The sequence below is a fragment of the Plasmodium chabaudi genome, assembly GCF_900002335.3.
Source record: "Plasmodium chabaudi chabaudi strain AS genome assembly, chromosome: 12".
Taxonomy (NCBI): domain Eukaryota; phylum Apicomplexa; class Aconoidasida; order Haemosporida; family Plasmodiidae; genus Plasmodium; species Plasmodium chabaudi.
The window spans coordinates 1,690,001-1,708,934 of NC_030112.2; the positions used below are offsets into that span (position 1 = coordinate 1,690,001).

The 18,934-nt window shown below is 21.8% G+C and overlaps 4 protein-coding genes across 4 annotated transcripts; 2 read left to right on the forward strand and 2 right to left on the reverse strand.

Annotated features, from left to right (window-relative positions):
- Positions 1–4,384: 4,384 nt before the first annotated feature.
- Positions 4,385–7,508, forward strand: PCHAS_1246600 (Plasmodium exported protein, unknown function; the record flags this gene model as incomplete). Its single annotated transcript, XM_734443.2, has 2 exons — positions 4,385–4,453; positions 4,584–7,508. 2 exons carry the CDS (start codon positions 4,385–4,387, stop codon positions 7,506–7,508), a joined length of 2,994 nt encoding a protein of 997 aa, XP_739536.2.
- Positions 7,509–9,518: 2,010 nt separating this feature from the next.
- On the reverse strand, positions 9,519–10,280 carry PCHAS_1246700 (Plasmodium exported protein, unknown function; the record flags this gene model as incomplete). The annotated part of the gene is made up of 2 exons (XM_016799162.1): positions 9,519–10,118; positions 10,209–10,280. The coding sequence occupies 2 exons, from the start codon at positions 10,278–10,280 to the stop codon at positions 9,519–9,521; spliced, it is 672 nt and encodes a 223-aa protein (XP_016652893.1).
- Positions 10,281–13,026: 2,746 nt separating this feature from the next.
- On the forward strand, positions 13,027–13,992 carry PCHAS_1246800 (fam-c protein; the record flags this gene model as incomplete). The annotated part of the gene is made up of 2 exons (XM_016799093.1): positions 13,027–13,107; positions 13,279–13,992. The coding sequence occupies 2 exons, from the start codon at positions 13,027–13,029 to the stop codon at positions 13,990–13,992; spliced, it is 795 nt and encodes a 264-aa protein (XP_016652892.1).
- Positions 13,993–15,272: 1,280 nt separating this feature from the next.
- PCHAS_1246900 (conserved rodent malaria protein, unknown function) lies at positions 15,273–15,969 on the reverse strand (the record flags this gene model as incomplete). Its single annotated transcript, XM_016799019.1, has 2 exons — positions 15,273–15,535; positions 15,696–15,969. The coding sequence occupies 2 exons, from the start codon at positions 15,967–15,969 to the stop codon at positions 15,273–15,275; spliced, it is 537 nt and encodes a 178-aa protein (XP_016652891.1).
- Between the last annotated feature and the right edge of the window lie 2,965 nt (positions 15,970–18,934).

Consider the following 18,934-nt stretch of genomic DNA (forward strand, 5'->3'; position numbering starts at 1 on the left):
ATAATGAAACTTATAATCGGTGTGAAGTTTACCCGCTTTTTTTTAAAATATGGTTTTATATGCTTGCGGTAGTTTATTGTTTTTATTGTGACTGTATTATGCTGATTATATATTTCAACATGAATAAAGCATTGCACTATAATAATACATTATAAGTATAATGTAATAAGGCAAAGTTGATTATTAATATCCTTTTAAATGACTATAAAGGCCATAATTTTCTTTGTAAATATTGATTAATAAAATATTGATTGCGTATTATTATGTATGTATATATTCAAAGAAAATGTTCAAACTTATGAAAGAAAAAATGAATTTTAAAACCGCCAAAATATAGAGAAAATTGAATTTAACACATATATTTATGAAATTTAGAAATAAGAGGAAATATAATACTGCCATTTTTTTACTTTAATTTGATGTGAACATTTACAAAACATGATTATTTCTTCTCTTATATAGAGATAAGAAGCCCCTTTTTGACTGGGAAATAATAAGATCAAAATTGAGGCCGGTATAATTACGCCATGTTTAATTCCGATTATTGTATACTAATTAAGTTATAATAGATAATATATTTCCATTATGTTAATATGACTATATCGTAAATACACTTTTTTTGCATTTACACTTTATTAAACTATTATTATTACTTGCATTCATTTTGTATTTGGTGATTGATTGAGATTTCTCTTTTTTATTTTTTGGAGACAACTTGAAGTCAATTTTAAGTTGTAAACACATTTTTAAATTGCTATAATTTTTAAAATAATTTTAATGAAATAATTTAATCATTTTAGTTTATTTTTTCATTTTGAAACAAATTTAAAAATTATTAAATACAACAAATCGTATTTTTTACAATATAAATGTAAAAGAAAAGTATGTATAGACAATATTATAAACTCAAAATAATAAAAATGTTACATTATAATATATAGAACAGCCACATTTTTAAGTTGTTATATGCTAACATTATTGCTGCATAAACAAATTTATATATATGAGTGAATAGGTTATAGGGCTCTTAAAAAATTTCCACCCTTCATTATACAGAATATTACAAAATATTCCTTATATTTTAACAATTCTATAACCAGACTAATACTCTATGATATACTTAAATGCTTTCGGTCATTTCATTTTTTCCCTTTTTTGCTATTACATAAATAATGATACGACGTAATAACCAAACACTATATATTCGATTAAAAGCATAAAAAATTGTTATTGCTGAGCCCAAAACATATTTTGTTATATACTTTGTTTTTCTTGCTTAATCGGACGGGTTATGTTTATTCGGGCATGAGATCCCAAGGTATATCAGGGTTACTATATTTTACTTATATATATCGCGGGGAAATGAATAGAATGTTGCAATTATATCATATATAATGTCATAATAGCGGCAGGTGCTACATAATATGCGAATCCTTTTACAAAAGACATAAATGTTACTAATACAATCCCCGTTACTATTGAAATTATCATTTTAACGAAAAAATAATAGTTGAAATCGGTTTATTAAAAAAAATTTATATCTTATATGGTTTATATATGTTTAAAGAATTTTTTGCTATAATTTTGTATTAAAAATTGTTTATTATTTTAAATAAGAAGGATAATGCTGAAGAAACAGAATTTTACGTGTGTAATTTGTTTTATTTTGCTTGTGATTGGAAATGTTTTTGCTATTTAAATGTTACAGATATTGTTGTAATAGTGATTACATAAAGAATTTGTTCTAAATTACTAGAAACATATAATTCTTTAATTATCTCTGGATCTTCTGGATATTTTAATATACCAATTAAATTTTCAAATCAATTAAACCCTGTAATTTGTCAATTATTTTTTTAGTATTTTTACCAAATTCGATAGACTTATTTTTGCTTATAGGTCAGATATGCTTTCACGGCTATACGTCGGCTTAGAAGTTAACTTTTGAGGTTTTATTAGTGTGCTAAAGTTGTGACATTTACTTTGTTCTTCTTGCTCTTTCAATATGGCACTAATTTGATCCAATGTTATGCTTGGGTCAGTTATTACTCTTGTAGCTTAAAATGAGGATGGAGTGATGAATGTGTATATCCACGGTATATAGGTTTTTAAAAATAATATACTGTGTATTAAAAAAATAATGATAAAATAGTATGCAAAAGGAAATAACAATATTGGATTATATGGGAATGGAAGTTTTTTATAAAATTTATGTTTATATATAATTTTTCTAAATAAAAGTATTAAATTGTGATATAAATATATAATATGGACTCCCCAAAATGCAACTTTAAACCCTGTGCAATTCAAATTATTTATAAGGGAATAAAATAATTTTGGTTTATCATATATATTAAATATTCAGCAAATTGAAGTGTATTGACATGAAATAAATATACATAAACTTTTGGAAAATCACATAAAATATAATGAACTGGGTCAATAATCTATGCATAAAAAGAGTGGTGTCAACATATTTATATTCCTTTTAAATAAATCAATTATTTAGACCCCTATAACTATTTAATTTTTGCAAATGTGCTACTAATTTAAATAATGATAATAAGTTTTATTCATAAAAAGGATTATATTAATAAAAATATGTATATTATATATCGTTTTTAGCTATTTTAATATTTAGAAATATTTTGTGGTATGCATTTTCGAGGTTCTAAGTATGCTTTATGCGCATTAAATATTTAAAGACCGATTTAAATATATTTTTATATTATAAAAAAGTATTAATGATTCAACATAATATTAAGCTCTTTATAAAAGTAAAAAACTTTAGTTTAATAATTTAATATATAAATATTGTGCTATGTACATTATTAAATAATAAGAAATAATCGGCGATATTATTATATGAAATCCTGGGTCGGTGTAATAGTTACATTGACTTATTAAAATGTGTTGTATTAATATATATAATATAATATATACATCCTGATTGAATTTTTTTATGGCATTACAATGATTGTAACAAGAAATATACTCATTAAATTAGTTACATGTTTGCTATCCCTAGATTGGTTTTAAGGATAAAAGAAAGATTTACCAAAAAATAGGAAATTATAATAATTTAACTCTTAATAAAAAGCTTATGTCAATTAATTTTAGTATTTATTTCCATTTTAAGCCCTAATTTTATTATATTATTTTCCCATTTTATATAGATCAAAAATATATTATATAAGGTATGTGTAACATGGAATTGTTAACTTATGTAATTTAGGCTTATAATGAATTGCCCAATAAATTGGAAAACTCATTGTTCAATAAATTGGAAAACTCATTGTTAAATAATTTGGAAAACTCATTGTTAAATAATTTGGAAAACTCATTGTTAAATAATTTGGAAAACTCATTGTTAAATAGAAATAAATACAAAATGGTTTACACAATACAAGGGATGAGCTATGTATTTGTATATTATAAAACAAGTCTGCTTGAGTGAAAATCAGAATTTTGAGTATTTGTAAATGCTTTTAAAAAAATAATATATTTGTTAATTGAATTGAGAAAATTTTACTATATAAAATAAATAATGCTCTTAATATAATAGTAATGGTAATTTCCAGCATATCCCTTATAATTAATGGATACAACCTTATATATTTTCATCAACATAAAGCATAAAAATAAAGTTACAAATATGGCTTATTAACTCAAAAAAATGTAAAAATTTATTAATTTGAAATGCTAAAAAAAAGTAATTATTTATATAAAAATTTGTTATCATTTATGTTTTATTTGTTTATGATATATAATAAAAAATATTTATTTTTGTGAAAATGTGTAACATTGGAAAATACATAAATACAAAATAAAGCATGTGTGTATTTATTAACAATTTATTGCTATTGTGCGGCAATTCGTTGTATTTATATTCCAATTATTTGTTTTGTTATTTATATTTACTATTATTGTTTTGGTTAATTCACATAAGCTTGGTTTAAGTTAAATTATATATAGTTGCTTGAATTGCAACTTTTATATTTTGTAATTAACCATTATCTATTTTTATTTTTTAGTTTATTTATTAATGCTATATAACATTTTTTATAATTTATTTTTACCACTATATAATAAACATATAAAAAATGTTAAGTGATTATACAAATGAATTATAATGACAACATGCATACACGTAGGAAATTGTAAATTTTTGATTTCTAGAGTATATAAGTGGGCATATAATTCATTATTATAATTATTATTTTATCATTAATAATTAAAGTGTAAATGAAAACAGAATTATCTATAATAATATAAACAACTAATATAAGTTATATGAATAATATGGATCCATATATTAAACTTTGGTTGTATAATTAAAGTGTAAATATAATAACGAGAAAATGCTAAAATCAATAGACAAAATATGATTCAATTGATTATTAAAATATTGATGCACATTATCTTAATATATGCTTTCCTAAATTACAACAAAGTAATAATTTGAAAATATAAAATAAAATTATTAATATTTATAATGCAAAATTTTATGATTATACATAATTTAATATATAGACATATATATTTTTTATTTTTTATAATTTTTTTTTATTTATCTTTCAAAGACGAACAAAAATGATGTCGTAATATTGTTAGCATATGATAGGATCTTGAAGAATTTCGATAATGAAAAATTATTATATACTTTAAAGTGGTATACCAAAGGAAAAAATGATGAGAGAAATAAACTAACTAATGAGAAGGATAAAAATAATGTGAAAAGTAACTCCAAAACATTAAGCAATAATGATAAATATATAAAAGATAATATAATAAAAAATAGCAATAAGCAACCAAATTTAGAAATACCCACCATAGATTCTTTTTCAAGAAGAATGCTATATGAATGCCAACATAATAATGTTATAATAAATGAATCTAAACTTAATGAAATCAAAGAAAACATTAAATTGAAAGTTTCTTTATTAAAAGATTTGCCCCCAACAATACTAAGTAACACATGCCCACTGAATAGCAAATTTGAACGATTACATAATGATTATACTCCAATTGAATTAAATCCAGATGATTTGTTAAATGCATCAAATAAAGATGCGATAAAATATAAAAGCCCGTCTAATAAGTATACAGGATTAGAAAATTCAGCTGCCTTAAAAGCTATATTAAATAATAGACAAGATATTAAAAATTATCAAAATGATATTGAATTATTGTTAGGTTATGTATTATCTGAAAATGAGTGGGTTTATAGAAATATTGGATTTTACCAAGACAAGCTTTTAAGAGAAAAGCTTAAATTATGTCAACAGAATATAAATAAAGAAGCAGAATTGAAGAAAGCACAAATAGATAGCAAAAAAATTATACTACAAAAAAGTCAACGGATAAAACAAGGTCAACTGATAGAGCAAAAACAACTGATAAAACAAGATCAACTGATAGAGCAAAAACAACTGTTAGAGCAAAAACAACTGATAGAGCAAAATCAACTGATAAAACAAAGCCAGCTGATAAAACAAAAACAACTGATAAAACAAAAACAATTGATAAAACAAAATCAACTGATAAAACAAGATCAACTGATAGAGCAAAATCAACTGATAGAGCAAAATCAACTGATAGAGCAAAAACAACTGATAGAGCAAAAACAACTGATAGAGAAAAATCAACTGATAGAGCAAAAACAACTGATAGAGCAAAAACAACTGATAGAGCAAAATCAACTGATAAAACAAAATCAACTGATAAAACAAAATCAACTGATAAAACAAAATCAACTGATAAAACAAAATCAACTGATAAAACAAAGCCAGCTGATAAAACAAGATCAACTGATAGAGCAAAAACAACTGATAGAGCAAAATCAACTGATAGAGCAAAAACAACTGATAGAGCAAAATCAACTGATAGAGCAAAATCAACTGATAGAGCAAAAACAACTGATAGAGCAAAAACAACTGATAGAGAAAAATCAACTGATAGAGCAAAAACAACTGATAGAGCAAAAACAACTGATAGAGCAAAATCAACTGATAGAGCAAAATCAACCGATAAAACAAGGTCAACTGATAGAACAAAAACAACCGCAAAAAATTTCAGTGGAAAAAAGGGGGGTGAATGATAATAAATATACTATAATAAAAGATAATTTAGAGAACAAAACAAAATTGCCTTCAAATCTTGATTTGTTAAAAAAGCAAAATAATATAAAAGTAGAAGATACATTAAATCAAGTACCGAAACCATTAAATAAAGACATAGCAAAGGAAAATGCATTACAGGAATATAAGCATTCTATAAACACAGATAGCAAACAAAATGAAATAAAGGAAGTAAATAAAATAAGAGACTCATATGACAAAACAAATAACAATTCATCAAATAAAAAAGAAATAATTATCGAAATATTTATGAAAGATAAAGAGAAAGTAGAAAAATCAAATAAAAGAGAACAAGTAATCGAAATATTTATGAATGACGCAAACAAAAAAGAATTAAAGACACAAAATGATACAAATAAAAAATATGATGTATCAAATAAGGATAGTTTCGAAAACCCAAATGAATTAAAATTGGAAAGGAGCATACCAAATAATAAAGATAATAACGATGACAAATTTCTAGAACATGAAAAAAATTGTTTAACTCAATTAAATATTAATAATAAAAAGGAAATTATTCGGCCAAAAAATGAAAATGTAAAAGTTTTAGACATATCCCCCATAAATAAAACAGAGGAAAAAAGTAATAATAATCCAAATTTATATGAAAATGATATTACAGATTTATTTGATAACGATGAGATACAAGATTTATTGGTTGATGTGGTAACTAATAACAAAGTAGAGGAACTTTCTATAGATGAAATGTATGCAGAAACTGAACGACTTTTATTTGAGAAAGTAATCGGGCCAAAGCCAATTAAAGGCAAATTTTATAAAGTAAAAAAATATTTAAAAATATTTGCTGTGTATATATTACCAATAATATTATCATCGGTTTCAATTTCCTTAATCGGATTCCAACTTTCTGGAATTATGGCGACTCATTATATGGATGCAGCTCTTATAACAGCGGGAAAAACAACACTAGTTCAAGGGTCACAATGTTTAGTAAACGCTGCAGCTGGTGTTATAAATGGAATTACATATGACGTATTACCGAATATAGGAGTTAGTAATTTAAACTTTGATAGCTTATTCAGCTCTTTTGCTGACACTGTTAAAAGTGCTGCAAAGGTTGGCACGGATACTATCACTAATGCTTTAGACTGTGTAGCTGATAATGCGATAACTAATGCCATTGCTTCTGCTACATCATCTGCTACTGCAATTGTGTGTATGCAAATGTTCTACCCAATTGGAATTGCGATAAACGTTGCAATTATTATATATATGCTCACAAAGATAATAGTAGAATTAAATGATAGGGGTAAATTTGATAAATTTCATAAATATCGAAAGAAGTTTATAAATAAATTAAAAAAATTTAATAGGAAAGTAAGGAAGAAAATTACCAATAATAATTAAAATATTATTATGAATAATAAATCCCAACATTTATAAAAATATATTTTGTGTATAATTTAACATTAAATTACATTATATGCATCGATATGCAATAATATATTGTTTTAGTTGAATATATTTTTTTTGTTTTTGTGTCTTTTTTACATTTCCACTATTATAAATAACAAATATGTTGATTATTACTGATATGTTATTTTCACCATTTGTTTATTTATATGCTAATATCCTTGTCTAATTTATTATATTCGCAATTGTTTTGTATTCTATGATTTTGCGTAGATTTTATAATAAAATGCATATACTTATTGTTTAGTAATGCATTTTCATTTTATAAATTATTATAATATAAAATTGTTAATAAACTTTTAATATAAATCCAAATGAATATTTTATAATATTTCTAATAGAAGCTTTAATAATTTTAGTATTTTTCTTGTCTACAAATAATAATAAGTACACATTTTTCTTAGCATATGGTATATAAAAAATTAATTTATTATTTTTTAAAAATAAGCAATTTTAAAAAAAGGAAACAAATTTAGAATTTATTATACACGCTTTCACATTATAAGGATATAAATTTTATTTGTTACTATAGGTTTATTTAAAATTGAAAAATACTATCATATATAATATAATTATATTTTAAGTAATTAGACACAAAAAAATATTTGGCATATCATTAAAACGTATTAAATAAATTTCATTTGGTAAACTTAAAATAATAATTATTATATATTAATAATTTGAATATGCTAATTTTGTTTTCGAAAATCATGTATTCTTTCAATTAGCTTAAAAATCATTTAGATATTTTGATAGCATCTTTAAAGAAGCATTTATATTTTGTAAAAATTCTTGAAAGAATGGGTTATGATCAAAAAATATCTCGAAGTATAAAAATATAAATGTTATACATTTGTATACATATTATTATATACCATAATATATTATTATAATGAATATATCGGCTATTTATAGGATAATTTTCAGGAATATAGCATTTCTTTTTATATAATTTTTTATTGAATATGTATAGAAAACAATTAATGTAGCCATGTTTGGAAAAGACTTGATCTTTCCTTTTTCTATTTTTGAAGATGTTTGCAATATTTTTTCAATAAAAAATAACTTTATAAAATAATATATTTTTGAAAATGCTATATCATATTAACAGTTAATTATATTCTTAGAATTATAGAAAATAAAACTGAAAATTGAATAACCCCTTTGAACTATATTCCCTTTATATAGATATGAAAATTTCATGTGATAATTGTATATATCTTACATAAAATATTGTTAATGATTACGAAAAGGAATGTATTATTAAAAATTTAAAGGGTATGGGTAATGAGTCGGAAAATGAATTACAACACCAATCAAAATGTACATGAAATATACATCCAAATTATACTTTAAATCATTAATTAATTTTATATTTTTTATATATATAATATCCTCGTCCTTTTTACTTAAATTAATACTAAGTGTATATAACCAAATTATTTAACATGTCTAGGGTGTTAGCTGGAGTTTTTAATTTATAATAAATATATTTATCAAACAAAAGAAACAAATAAATGCCAAATATGAAGAAAAATAATAAAAGCAAATAAAGTTCGAATTTTTATGACAATTCTATATTATATGTAAATGCGTTAAATATATCAATATATGAAAAATATGCAATTAATCAAAGTTTTTAAAGAACACATGATAAATATTATTTATTTCATATATATGTTTCTGGGGAATATGTGCAGATACTATTTTTTATTATAATTTTAAAGGTGTTATTGCCAAAGCATAAACAAATCGTGAAATATACAATTTATGCATCGGGTTACATAAAAAACGCGAATATTTACTATTAAATGAAATTATATCAATATAATTATTTATTAATATTCACCATTTTTTATGTATGATTATAGTTTAAGGATCCAATGGATGTATATATTTTATGTTTCATTGCATAAATAAATTTTAAAATGCCCTTAAATGATATTAAATATTTTGTTTTCTGGTCTTGAAAGTCACATTAAATAAAAATGTAGCGACAAATGAATACAAAGCGAGGGATAACCAATAGTTAGTAACATAATCGGCAGCAAATTTATCGTCAGGGTGTAATATTTGGTTAATTGGGAAACCAAGGGTAAAAGCTCCAGCACCCATAAATCCTGATCTCATATTAACATTGAGTATATACTTTTTGATTTTCTTCATATTAATACCCAAAAAATATTTGGGATTTTTGTCATAGCTGTTTTCTAAGGTTTTTCGTTTATTGCATGATTTGTGATTAGAAGAATATCCTTCGTCCTCAGATTCTATCTCATCATCATCATCATCATCATCACCCTCAACCAGATCATTCATATTTTCTTTTATAAATTTTTCTAAATTAGCAATATCGTTTTCATTTAGATTTATTCCCAATTCTCCTTTTTGTGACTCGGCATTGGATTGCATTTCTTTTTGTCGATGTGAACTTAGAGGATTTGTGCTTGGTACTGCTTCACACTCTGCTAATAATCTATTAATTCTTGATGACAATGTAACTGCTGCATTGGGCTCTTTAAATATATGTTCGCTCTTATTCTCCTAAAAATTGTGAACATAAGTCAAATATATATTGGAATAATAATAGTATCATAATAATAGAATCATTTTATGTATCATATTTATTCTTACCTCATGTTGATAATATTGACAACATATTATCAAGGCAAATATAAAAGGGTTAATAAAAAATACTGAGTTCATTTTTTTATTCGGTATCTTAATAGTTTGAATAACTAAATAAAATATAAATGTTTTTTGCTTAGTTATCTTTAAATAATAATACTATCGTTAATTAATAACACAATTTTATTTTATGTATGCGTTTATTAAAAATTAAATCCAAGAAAACGTAAATAAAAAATATCAATATAATTTATTTAATATTCACAAGTATAATAATATCTTATTATAGTAATATTTCTAATTATACGATTATAACGATCTTTATAAAAAAAAATTAATATATATCTAATTAAAAACAATTTAACTAGAATTGAAATTAGTAAATATAACAAATAATGGAAATAATGATTACATGTTAAAATTATGTGATCTTTCTTAATATTTCTTTTTATGTAAAGTATTATTCATGTATCTTGCATTTTATTATTAATATTAAAATATAAGTATTAATAAATAATAATAAACTTTAAAAAAATTGGAAATCTTAAAAATAAGCAATAATAATAAACATAAAAAATTATTTATTAGAAATAATATAATAATAGAATAGTTGTAATATTTAATAATTTATATCCAAAAAATAAAAAAATTATTATTTATTCGATCCTAAAATATCCATAATTTTTTATATTACTTTTTATTTTATAAATAAAAAAATGCATGAATATTTCGCCCTATAATAATTTTATGAACAACGCTCCTTGGTATAAAAAATAATATTTTATTAATTTTATATATATCTTTTAACTACAAATAGCAATTAGGTAAAATGAAAAATTATAAAATTACATGGATTAAATTAAGTAAAATGAAATATATAAAATTTAATAAAATTAATAAATATACATATGCAATATTATATATATATTATATTAATTTGATATTGTTTATAATAATATTTTAATGTATTAGAAAAAGCTATTTAAAAATGCCTATAAATATTTTATGGGCATAAAAAATTGTTTTATTATAATATTAAGTCAAATTGGCATTTTTACTTTATATAAATAGCTTAAATAAATTCCATTGTTTTATATTTTGTCCTGAATATCGTAAATAATAATATGTTTTTCAAATATCTTTTACATAAGTCCATAGTATATTATTCAAACATAATAAAATTTGGGCCATATAATATAAATGGTGTCTTACAAAAATATTAAAAATGATTTTAATAGTTTGTTTAAAATCCTATTTATACATAAATATATGTATATATTTCGATTTTATCAATGAAACCCTTTCTTAGCTATAGTAACAATTATTGTTTCTCATTAATAAATATCATATAAATAAGCTTCATTTTTAGCGAAAATAATTGTTATAAACTGTCCCATATATTATCTGCAAAAATAACTTAATGTTATCATATTTTCAATAATTACCACCATTATAATAATTTCTTAGTTGTATAATAATATGTGAAATATATAAATCCTATACAACATAACGGGAAATGCTAAATCGAGTACGAACTTTATACATTTTATTATGATTGCTATTTACGGTACCTTTTAATTTTTAAATTTAAATACATGAATTTTTTATATATGTTATATATTTAATTTTTTTATACTTATTGGTTCGTCGTTGTTTTATTTTGAATACATTTAAAAAATGTATTGAAAAATATGCTTTGTCAAGGTATCGTTATATATTAGCATTTTAAAGAATATTTAATATTAATATAGAGAAATAGTAGTCAATTTTAAATATATAAGCCTTGTATTCAAACCGAATTATATATATATTATAGATAATTCATGGTCTCTATCTCATTATGTGGTGATTACGAGATTAGGTAGTGAACGTGAACAGCGTGGTACATATAATGTTCCTGGCACACCAGGGGCATTTTTGATATTAGGCCATGCATGTTTATTATCGCATTAAAAGGTATGGAGCAATTAAATAATGCTTCCAATTCGTTTGTAACAAATAAGAAACCATTTAAATGGAAATAATAGCGATGCTTTGTTAATTATTTTTCATATGTTTGCATATAATTGATTTACAACATATATGTATATAGTATTTTATTACTATAATTGATATATGTTAATTTGATTGTAGACAAATAATAGAAAAATATAAGTTTATAAAGTATCAAACATGCTACTAAATAAGCCTTTAAATTATACTAAAGGTGTATTTTGGAAAAATATGCAAAAAATATATTATAGGTTGAATTCGTTACACAAACTTGCTTGTTTATAATAAAAATAATGTATTTACAAAAATAGGTTGTTATTTGAAAAAACATAAATATAAAAATTTTAGCAATCGTATATTTATATGATGATATATTATATAAATTTGTGCGTTATTTATATTTTAAATATTAAAAATAATTTTGTTATATTTAATATCGTGGTTCAAATAACCAAAAAATGTACAGAACAAATTGCTATATATTTTTTTTATGCTTTTAAAATAAATTATATTATTTATTTATTTATTTATTTATTTATTTATTGTTGTTGTTTAAATTAGAAATAAATATTAAATTTTGTTAACTTATAATTACAGGATTATATTTTTGTGGGTACTTTAAAATAGCAACAACATCCGTTTTTATTATAATATACTTCCATAAATATGAAATAAATTGTTATACAAACTAAAATTAAAAAAATTATATAAGAGCATATTTCTAATAATTTAATATTAAATAATAGATAAAAAGGGAACTGGAAATGAATAAAACCTATATACATTATTTAAAGCATATTCCTTCGAGGAAACACTTTTTATTAATAAGAAAATGAATAAAAAAATATATTGTTTAGTTACCGTTGTTTCCTATATCCTTTTGGTTGTAACAATACAATGTTTTACAAATAACGTAAGACGAAAAACACAACAAATAAAAATATATATCGAAAAGTTATATGCATAAATATGTTAAACAATGATTTATTTTTATTTTATATTATATAAAAAAATATAGGTGTTTACATATTGTTATTATGTATGCATGAATATATACATTATTAATACGTTTATTGATATTCAGGACGATTTAAATAAATATGTCAAGAAAAATAGGAACATACATGATAAATATGAAATGAACAGCATAGATATAAATAATAATGAAGCATTTAAATATAGAAGTCTTTCAGAATGTAATGTAGAAGATGATTACACTTTAGGTTCTTCTACGATTCAAGAACCTTCAGATAATAAAACGACAGAAATTACTTCAAATATTAAAAAGCCTAAAAGATTAAAATTTTTTAATATATTTAAAAGAGATAACAAAAATAAAAAACATAAAGCACCTTCACATAGTAAAGTACGCATACCTTATCCATATGATCAAATAACCGAAGCACCTTTAGATTATGGCAAATTTCTTCCTAGGATAACGATAACGGTGGAAAATGTTACTCGTGAATATATTCCACGAACTTCAAAAGATTTAAGGTATTTATTACGTATGAAAAAAAAATTAGAAAAAAAAATAGAATATAAATCAGAGTATAAATCAGAGTATAAACCAGAGTATAAATCAGAGTATAAACCAGAAAATAAATCAGAGAGTAAATCAGAAAATAAATCAGAGAATAAATCAGAAAATAATAAAGAATTTCTTCCTTCGGTAGAATTTAAGCTGAGGAATGATACGTATAACCTTGATCCAGAATATCAATATAATTTATCTCTTTTATCACGTTATAAAAAAACAAGAGGAAGACAACCTTCAACTGATAAACAAAGTGAATAATCTTTATATGATAATTATATTAAAGTGATATAGACCTAAAAAACGAACAAAATAATTCTTTAATTATCACTTAAACTACACCGTTTGATTTGTGATCCCTATAGACAAATGAATTGTCTGGGATTTCCGACGTATATTACCTCAAATTTTAAGTTTACAATTTTATTATATAATTATTAAAATAAATGTAATATATTTTGATTATACATTTGAATAAAACGCTGACATATATATTTATATGAATTTGTGCGTTATTTATACTTATTTGTAGTATAGAATTTTGAAAGAATGTTCCGAAAACAATTCATAATTGAAATGATATTGATCCGTTTGCTATAATCATAGTATTTATTATTTGTATACGTATAATTTTATATTATATACATATGTTTATATTTTATATAATGAAAGCATAATTAGACAAATTTTTATCTTTTGATGTTTCTTAATAGAAAAATGCTATAAACAGTTTCATATATGCATTATATACGTTTTTTTTATTCATAGTTTTCTTTCGCCAATGTTATTTGCATGTATAACTTAAACGACGTTGTTTTTGCAGCGTTAGAACAAAATATTAATATATATAACATTTATAAATTTGCTTAAATTAAATTAAATATTCTTTATACATATATTATTTTTACTAAGATAATATTTAAGGAATGAGCGCGGTAAATAGTAAAACGGCGTTATTTATAACCAAAAAGAAAATTATTTTAACAATCAATAATTTAAGTTATAGCAATGACAGAATCGTTCTTACTTAAAAATAATTAAAAAAAATTATTAAACGTTTTTATAAGTAACAAAAGCAATGACATGAAACATATAGACTCGATTGACATCACACAAATATAAAGACAGTTTATTCAATTATGCTAATTATATGGACAAAAATATTATTTCTTAAAAAATACAATCTTCACATACACACACGTTTATTTATGAACAAAAAAAACTTTCAATCACGTTACCGTACTATTTTATCATCTTATAAAAATTGAATAAATATAATAAATGTATTGGAATGTTATGAAAATACAATAAAATAAATACAATTTATTAAAATATATTTAAAAATGATAATACTTTCTTATTATTACAAAAAAAAAATTAATCCATAAGATATGCATCCATTTTTATTAATATATTTTTATGCTTTGTCTTTTCTACAAAATTGTCTGTCTATGTATTAGAAATGTATGAACATGATTCATATACATATTTCGGTTTGAAGCTATAGTAGGGGATATATTTGTTAATATTTTAAATAAATATTATGGATTTTTGTTTTTAATAGCTACTGTTTTTTTTATTAATTTGGAAATACTAGAATTAGGATTTGAAAGGCTGTTTGTGATGTATCCTCTCATAAAGTATAAAATAGTGAGAGCAGTTATTGAGGTTATAGCAAAGGCGTAAGCTTTCTGTCTTTTTGCTATTTTTTCGGCCTTAGCTCTTCTCTTTTCCATTTTACTGACTGAATGTGTAGATTCTTTTTTATTTTCATAAAATTTTTCATTATTTTCTTTTAGTATATCTATTAAGAAATCATATGAAGAAGGTTTAAAGAAAATATATAATTCATGTATTTATTGATACAAAAAGGAATATTAAAAACAATTTAAATATTCTTATATAATAAACAAGAGTAATGTGAACAGTGAAGTAATATTATGATAAGCATTTATATCGGACACAAACTTTTGTATTTACACAATTTTGTATAGTTTGTATGTATGCATAATAGACACATTTATATAAATAATTAATATCAAAATTACCTGTATCATCCTCATCAGTTCTTTGCATATGTTTATTCCCTTTATTATAGTTTTTTTGGGATTTCTTTTTGATCATATTGGATTCATATATATCATTTTTTCCATTGACATTCTTTTTTCCCTGAACAGTAGCACAATAGGCTATTAATAAATATACGAAAACAAACAAGCTGTATAATTTTGTATTCATTTTGAATATTTTAATGGTTAAAAAGGATAATTAAAGTATTTTAAATGTTAAATGTCTTTTTAAGCTTAAAACAACGGGAATAATCCTTTAAAAATTTTTTAACGTATATATATATGATAAATGAATATAAGACTGTGACAAAATGATAAAAATAAAACTGGTAATATTTATATATAAAATGTTTTATTACAATTTTATTATAAAATATATTTGTTATTTGTGAATTATAAAAATTAAATATAACTATTTAATGGAAAGTATAATAATTATTAATACATTGTTAATTAATTTGTAAATTTTGGCTAATGGCCAAAATAAGAAAAATGCTGTAAAACCATTACAATATTATATATTTGTTTTCCATAATAATTTATTATATACATAATTTCATTGTGAAAGAGTAAATATTTTAGATAATCAATGCATGCAAAATTTGCATGCACATAAAATCCTCTTATATAAGATGCTACTATTGTATGCATGTTAGCCATTTGACCTATGCAATAGTTCCATTATACACACACTTATTATTTATTATTATTGCTGTTGTTTGGCGTTTTATTTTTGTTTTATAATATGTAAAACAATTTGAATTTATTTATGAAATATTGGCTCAAATTTAGTGGCTTAGATTCATGATTTTGTTTTGATTTTATTTTTTATTGATGATAATATTTATCGGTTTATATAAGTTCATTAAACATAAATAAACATTATATTATTAAAATAAAAACAAGTGTTTAGCATAACCATTATTTTTAATATCTATATGGGATCTAAGATGTGGCCCACAAAAGGGGAATAGACATTAATATGAAAAGGATCACATAATATATTTTCCATAAAGTACGATATATACAATTGAGTGTTAATATATATTTAATATGAAGAAAATAAAATAACAATATGTCCTATATTAATATATATATTTCCTATATATTTATTGTCTATTTATAAACTTTGTTAATCAAGGGGGTATATTAAATTATGCATAGCACAATATAAAATGTTTCTTTATTTGATGAAACATTTATTTAACAAAAATTATTATTTGTATAATATTTATTTTGATTTAAATCTTATTCTGATAACCGAACAGTATAATGGTCATATATATCAGGGTATAAATTATAATTATGTTCATTTTGAATATCCCTCTATGCTACAATATATATTCGGATTAATATGTGTTTTTAAGATTAATTAAACATAATACTAATATATAATATGTAATCATAAAATGTCGATTGAGATTCGAGAATGCAACGATATCTATAAAATATATATAAGTATATTAATAAAATTTCATATCATATTTTGTTCTAATAAATTTTCTAATAATTACAAATAATATGGTAGATAGAACTAAAGGTATTATTATATACCTATATATATATAATAGTAAAATACTTTACAAATAACTAATATTGAAATATTGTTTTATTTTGGAAATTCCATATAATTAAATATTAATATTAATTTTATCGAAAAGGCAAATAATAATTAATTTTCTTTGAACTAATACACAAGCTTATAAATTTACATTTAAAATGTATTGTTATTATGAAATAATGCATATGTTATAAAATGTTGTACATTAAAACAATAAAACAATGAAAATTATTAATGAGTTTAAAATATGCATTGTGAATGAATCAATTATCTCATTGTAGTATACAGTGGTACACCATTAGTAACAACAACAATAATATTAGATTAATATATTATTAAATACTAACAAATATACTATGCTTGTTTGACACACTACATGGGTATAAATTCATTGTATATATTATTAATCGGCTTATAAAATCAAAATTGTATGCATACAAGATCATATAAAATATTATAACATCTATTTAAGCTTTACTGTGGTAATATTAGAATCAACATTATCAAGCAAAATAACATTAAATTTATTAATAATTCTATATTTTTCATTAAAAATACAACTAGTTAATTATAGAAATAAATAAAATTTTATTACAAGATATGCAATATATAATATATGTTTATATTATAAGAATAAATATGTACTTAAATGGTAGCTCATATTATATTGCTTCTCAAATTAATTCATTATTCTGATCAAATTATGAATACAATATTAAAATTAAAAATTAACATATTTAAATTGAATTGTACGAACACATTTACATTTATTTGTTTTAATGTGTTAAATATTGTTTTAACCATTTATATATTAAATAGATAATACGAATGAAAAGAATAATATACATTTTATATATGCTAACTACGATTCTAAAACTAATTTATACCCATGATTCATTTTAATTGTAATAGTTCAATGAACCTAATTTGTATATTATGTTTTTTTAATTTTAAAAATTAAATAATATATGCACTCATAGCTGTCCATTAATTGTATTATATATATAAACAAATGCTAAGACATAAGCAAAGTTATTATATACCCTAAAATTAATGATTAATTTATGCATACTAATTAAGATAATTAAACGATTATATGCTATTTATTTAGAAAATGGAACAATAATAAATTTAAACATAAATTGTGTTTATATTTATTAGAAATATATAAAAAGTTGTAATATTTCGCGTTGAATAATAACATATATCAACCTCTGTGGTCACATTTAATTAATGAATTGTACAAACAATCCAAAGACAAACGAAGACGTGAAAATGATGATAACTAATATGTTGAATACGTTATGATGTGGCTAGGTTATAGATTATTTAAGGAAGAAAGCTATAATTCGTCAACTTTAAATGGTTTTTATAATGATTATTTAATGAAATCGGAAGTATTTAATAATGAAAAAAAATTTTGAAGGATACCAATCTTTATTATATGAGCCAATATTATCAGTTATTTCAACAAATATCTTATATACTGTGAAATATCCAAAAAATAACCTCAATGTGCAAGGAATTAAAAATGATTCTACCATTTTTTATAATAAGTATACAAGTCTTTATA